The sequence below is a fragment of the Triticum aestivum genome, chromosome 6D, assembly GCF_018294505.1.
Source record: "Triticum aestivum cultivar Chinese Spring chromosome 6D, IWGSC CS RefSeq v2.1, whole genome shotgun sequence".
NCBI lineage: Eukaryota > Viridiplantae > Streptophyta > Magnoliopsida > Poales > Poaceae > Triticum > Triticum aestivum.
Genome location: NC_057811.1, coordinates 34,773,247 through 34,779,521, shown reverse-complemented (window position 1 = coordinate 34,779,521; position 6,275 = coordinate 34,773,247). Strand labels below are relative to the sequence as shown.

At 44.9% G+C, this 6,275-nt stretch overlaps 1 protein-coding gene across 3 annotated transcripts; it reads right to left on the bottom strand.

The window, feature by feature from the left end:
• Positions 1-1,935: 1,935 nt before the first annotated feature.
• Positions 1,936-6,073, bottom strand: LOC123143312 (uncharacterized). 3 transcript variants are annotated; one of them, XM_044562183.1, is made up of 4 exons: positions 4,881-6,073; positions 4,043-4,141; positions 3,311-3,715; positions 1,936-2,334 (listed from the first exon to the last, which is right to left on the bottom strand). In XM_044562183.1, the coding sequence occupies exon 1, from the start codon at positions 5,999-6,001 to the stop codon at positions 5,009-5,011; it is 993 nt and encodes a 330-aa protein (XP_044418118.1). In that variant the 5' UTR covers positions 6,002-6,073; the 3' UTR covers positions 1,936-2,334; positions 3,311-3,715; positions 4,043-4,141; positions 4,881-5,008. The 3 variants fall into 3 exon arrangements, with proteins under 3 accessions (XP_044418118.1, XP_044418117.1, XP_044418119.1); XM_044562182.1 differs by having other exon boundaries at positions 1,936-3,715; XM_044562184.1 differs by lacking the exon at positions 3,311-3,715.
• Positions 6,074-6,275: the final 202 nt, after the last annotated feature.

Genomic DNA, 6,275 nt, shown 5'->3' with positions numbered 1-6,275 from the left:
ATGTTGAAAACTGCAGCCACATATGAGAAGGTGTTCGATAGGTATGGCGATGATGACCCTTACTTTGCAACTGAGTTAAATAGTGAGGAAGAGCCAGGAGTTCCTGAAGCTGCAGATTGGGAGTATGCAAGGAAGATCTCAGAATTTCTTGAGCCGTTTTATAACCTCACTGTTCGTGTTTCAGCCTATAATCGTTGCACATCTCACATTTTTTTCCATGAAATTGCTGATGTTTATATCTTGCTCAGAGAGTGGTGTGAGAGTACTGATGCTTTGCGGAAGGAAATGGCTGAAAGGATGATTGCTAAGTACAACAAGTATTGGGGTGATCATGAGAGCTTCAACATTCTGATCTTTGTGGCAGTTGCTCTTGATCCAAGGTACAAGTTGTCAGATTACACAAGGTTTGCTACTTCTGAGATGTTTGGTGAGATCAAAGGAGAAGAAGTTTGGAAAAAGATGAGTGAAACACTTGATGACTTGTTTAAGGAGTATGGCAAGATGTATGCTTCAAGTGAGAAGAAGGAAATGGAATCCGATGTGGTGCAAGGCATGAGCTTGATGAGGTCCCTAATTGCCAAGAGGATGAGAATGAACAACTCTGTGGTTGGTCCGACAAAGTCTGAACTTGAGAAATATCTTGCCGAGGAGACTGAAGCACACCCTGCCAAATTTGATATTCTCCAGTGGTGGAAGGTCAAATCTTCTAGATTCCCAGTATGATCCCGGTTAGCTCGTGATGTCTTGGCTGTCCCGATATCTGCAGTTTCCTCTGAGTTTGCCTTCAGCGCCGGTGGACGTATCCTCGACGAGTTTAGGAGCTCTCTTACTCCATTCATTCTCCAGGCACTCATTTGTACTCAGGATTGGATGCTGGGATCAGTTCCTGTAAATGATGAAGAGGATACCGAGCAGTTGACCGAACTAGTGGAAGGTACGAAAATATGTTCATTAGGTGCTTCCTTGGTTTTTCCTAGTTCCTTACTGAATTTAACTGTTTTCTGGTTGCTTTACTTTAATCTCAGAATTACTTGAAGAAATGGTTGGCCTCAACGTATCTGAGACTAGCTCTAGTGATAATAATTCCATCCCCGATGATGCATGATTCCGCATCATAAATCTCGGTGAGTACTACTTACTTCCCTTGCTAAGTACATGAATGATTTGCTACATTGTTTGCTAACCTACAGTTTGTACAGTTCTGAGCCTTGGGAAATCTTGCTGCCTTGCTGATATGGAGAGATGGAGTTGGAGTGATGGTGCAAAACTGCATATCTTGTTGTTGGTTGAAATGATTGTGTCGTTGTTATCTATGATGTATGGCTGCTCATGGCCTTATGCATTGTCTGGTTATTATCTCTGTCAACTTCAGTGTCAAATATATTTGCGTGCATTGTGTGGCCTGATGACTGTTCGGACACCTGCAAACCTCCCTTGGTTCGGTAACAATGTATGTGATTTCGAACGTCAGAGCCCACCCAGATGGATTTGATGCACGGCGTTGGACGGCCAAAAGTATCTGGACAGTGCAGTCCGGATATTTAGGGGTGTTTTGATGAACCGTGTTAGAGTTGCCCTACCCATCCAGTAGGATTTGATGCGCCTGACTAGATGAGGATTTTGGGGATGGTTCAGAAGGAGCTGTGAGGAGCTCCGACTGGCCGTCCAGTACCATCCTCGCATCACAATGGGGTGCTGTTGCTGCAGCATATTAATGGGGTGCTGCTGGCTTGACACTTATATTTGTATTTGCACACCATAAACAGCACATCAGAGATTACATTACCATTTGCTGACTACCAACAAATAGAACCAGAATAGATAAAACTGCAACTCCCCATTGCTGCTATTGCTGGTCGAATAGCTCCAGGCAGGCAAGTGTAATCCAACATTCATCAGCCAAAATCAGATAAAAAATTCAGCCGGCGCACACAATGGACATAAGCAAGAATATTACGTCAAATCAAATATCCAGACCTATTACAACATGGAACATAATCAAACGGAAACAGAGAGACGGTGAACACACACATGACATTAGCCAAGATCATCAGGCAGGCAAGCTTGCTTGGAGACCATAAAGCAGATGTACCCCAAACGCTAATTAACCGAAGCAAGTGTGTATCTTCAACAAGCCAGTTGGCTAATTGCGCCTAGAATTTACATAACAGAGGTAGTTAGCAATGAACGATTAATCCTACAATTCCACTTCCCAGTTGACCATGCATGCAACATAGGGGGTCGATATCTCCGTCTGAAGCGTACAAAATGGACGGACCCACAGCAAAGAAGAAAATTCCTGCATCTCAGTAGCCAGAATACAACTCTAGGTACCTGTGGAGCAACCAATGTCATTAGGCAAACCATTTTGTACTACTAATCCATGGAAAAGAGTGCAGGTTATGCAACCTCAACACTTTTTATGATTCAAACAGTAAAAATTAGCTTCACCATAAAGGAAATTCTACCAAAAACACTAAAGTTGAATCATCTCAGCACCTTTGGAAAGGAACAGAAATATACAGAGAAATTCTACCAAAAACACTTTCAACTTCTACTGTCAGCACATTCCCGATCATTTTCGCCATCTTCTCTCAGTAGAGGCCAAGAGACCAATGGTTCAAATAACTCCTAAAGAGGCAAATGTGGAACCATCTAGCTTACCAAATCATTTGAAATATAATTTTACAACTTCCTTCGGTACAAAATACATGCCATCTTTCTAGACTGCGTGGCATAAAAAAACAACAAATTTTTAGGGGAAACTGTAGGCGAGGCCCTGCCAGTAAATACATTTTATTAAAATAGATAATTTACAAGAGAGAGAGCATATGCATGGCGAGAGAGACAGAAGGGCAGGGGGCAGAGAAGAAAAACTTCAGCAGGCTAATCACTAGCTCCAGAAAAAGCCTAAAAAACAACACTTTGACAACTCAATCATAATTTGTTACTCCCTCCGTAAAGAAATATAAGAACGTTTAGATCACTAAAGTAGTGATCTAAACACTCTTATATTTCTTTATGAAGGGAGTACTTAATAAAGGTAAAAATTGTGGCAGAACGTTAAGTGCAGCTGGCAACATCAACTGAAGCTGACAAAATTGTGGCGGAATGTCAAGTGCAACTGGACTGACGAAAGGGGCATCTGGCCAATGCACAGAACAAAACAAAAATGCAAGCTGACAAGCATCGATCAGAGGAAACCATTAAAGTGGGTGGGAAGGTATTGCACAAACTGCAGCCTAATGCTTAATGTTCAGCGGTGAACACGCCTTGTCTGAAACTGGAATTCAAATACTTTGGACCATACCCTGTGCTGGAGCTGATTGGTTCAGTGGTATATCTCTTGGAACTGCCGCCTGGAAGTGCCGTCCATCCCGTGTTCCATATCCCAAAATCATTGAGTACATGTGGAGAATCCAGACCTGAAGCAATTCTTGATCGGCGACTCGTCAAGAAAGGGAGTTCCGCTAATACTGCAAGGGTTTATCAACTGGGCTGGTATTCCTCAAGAACTGGCGACCTGGACGATCTCAATGTACTGAAGCAGCACTACTGAGGAAATGAACAACTGAAGGTGGTGACACAGCCAGAACAGAGGAGAAGACGTAGAGAGCAAGGGCGCCACCGAGTTAGGTACGCGGATAATGATGGCGATGGCGAAGCGTGTGTTAAGTTAAGCGGGACCCAACTGTAAGCGTCATGTGTGTCTGGCCTACAAGGATGGCAAGAATAATGATGTAAGCGCATAACGATGGCAAGCTATAACGGTAGAACCGGCAAGAAATGAATGAGTGAAAAATCCCCTTTTTCGATCTTAGCTTTGTCCCTACCCCAGTCCCTATTTATCTCTGGCAATATCAATCTCACGTCCTGGCTAGCCGGTGGCAATGTCAGCTAAGATGCTAGATGGAGAAGAGCCCACACTAACAAAAGCAATCTATTTGGTAACCAAGAACTGGTAGTAAAAAGGAACGCAATATTTTTTTATTTTGAAAGAACATTTTAGATACTTCAACTTGCATGCAGAAGATATTCTTACCTGCTCAACCAAAAATCATAATAGCATATCTACCCAGACAATCATCTTATGTACTGGACAAAAGTTCAGCTCCATCATGTCCACCACCAATGCTCGTCCCTACAAGCATAATATAAGAAGTCAAACACTCAAACAACCAATGACATTCCTATGGGAAGCCACATAGATACGAGAAGGCATCACTGAAGATATTTAGTTAAACTCACATGTTTAATTTCAGAAAAAACAACTAAGATCCTCTTCGGTTCAGAGGAACCTTGAAGCATTCTACTCAAAAATAAATCATGCAAAGCTCGTAGGAATGGCAAGTTAGAATACATAGGCCCTTTTCCTATGGTCTACTTCACATGCAATTCCAAAGGAAAATATCCATCAAGTCCAACCTCTTGGAAACTTTTTCCGTTTCAGACTTCGGATGAAAAATATGGCACCCACCTAGCCCTTGAAAAATGTTCCTGGATTTTTTCCTATGGCACAACCAAACATCATGTATTACACATTAATGTGCTTTTTATTTCTATAGGATTTTTAGCAAGATCAGCAGAGATAACAATATTGAATTACACAAGTAAGCTTCCAAATGTACATATTGAGCTATGTATTTGGTGTGTTAGTCGCTTCCTGTTAGTTTTAATGTACCACACAGTCTAATGATAATAAAAATTAACGATGTCGGAATATTCAAAACAACACCACCTCCCTCCCTAAACTAGGCACCACTAACAAATATTTTTCCAGTTTATAACTCACAACCATTATATAAAATACCGACACAAAAGCATCCGGACAGAACACTACAGGACAACTTCATTATACGTTATAAAGGCAAAGCTATTACCTGCAGAATACACACTTTCGAATTGATGATGATAAAATGCGTTGGTAGTCTCATAAAATTTCTTGAATTGCAGTGACTCAAGCTGCAGCATGATGACACCATCACCACCTGTAGTCAGGAGAACCACATTATTGTACTCGGCAAGCCCTTTCTATCAGGGGTTGCACTCTCTCCTTCTCTGGATTAAGGGAAAGTAGCTTGTCCAGTTCAATAGTTGTTGCCATCCCCCATGATGCAACACCATTACAATCAGTCTTTCTCTTCCATAATTGGGCGGTGAAGCCTAATATGGAGAGTAAACCCAGTCCACCACCCTCCGCCCGCATAACCGCGAACTGGAGAAGGTCCACTTCAGACAGACACGGTGGTATTCGGATCACATCTAGGGTCTGCCTCTCCAAATCAAACTCGAGAATTGCATCCGAACGCCCGCCAAGGCACCAGTAAAAGGAATTCCCAAGCATCAGAGCCGAGAAGCCCCGAAAATAGATGGCGAAAATACCCCTAGTAGTATATCCCTCGAATGGAATCAGTGGTGAGATGAGAGCACCCCAGACGCCTTTCTCCGACGAGTAAACGCGGGCGAGCAATCGCATGTGTTGCTTGTCTTGTCCGCCAACCCCTACCAAGATCACCTGGAAGTGGCCGGCCTCGCCGGCGGCGCGAAGCACCGCCCCGTGGATCGAGTTCGCGACCCCGACGAACCCTGGGGGAAAAGCGATCCGGTGCTGCTCGCCGGTGGCGGGGTCCCACACCAGGACGTGATTCCGTGAGTTGGGGGAGATGAGCACGAGGCCGTGGCGGCTGCCGAGGACCCAGGAGTGGCAGGTCTCGTCGAGCTGCAACGAGAGGCGCTCGGCGGGGACGCGGTCGGGGGGATCCATGGTGGGCGTGTAGGAGACGCATCGGTCGCCTTCGACGAAGCAGCCGAGGAGGGGAGGGCTGTGGCGGTGGTGCTCGCGGAAGCGGCGGAAAAAGCGGACGTCGGAGACGAGGAGGCGCCAGCGCTTGCAGACGAGGGAGGCGCGGAGGAGGGTGGATGGCAGCGGCGGGAGGCGGAGGAGGATCTCGGCGAGTAGGTTTTCGTCGTCCAGTGGCGCCGCCGCCGCCGCCGGAGACATCTCGCTGTCCTCAGAGGTCGTGCGGTGCGGGAGGACGCTGCTAGTTGGGGCGAGATCGAAAGCCCAACGGAGGAAGCCCACGATAAGTACACAGAACCCCTACACGGGTCACGGGCTGCCTCGTCTTCTCATCATCTAAAAAAAATCTAAAAAAAAATCACGGGCTACCCAAAAAAAACGACACAGGGAATTAACAATTAATTTTAGAAAAAACCGAGAAAAGTTTCCTCTAGGGTTTCCCTAGAGTTCCGAAATCACTAATTGAGAAGTATTC

Excerpts from the sequence above, each read along its gene's own strand:
- LOC123143312 (XM_044562182.1), bottom strand. The coding sequence starts at position 6,001 with ATGTCTCCGGCGGCGGCGGCGGCGCCACTGGACGACGAAAACCTACTC.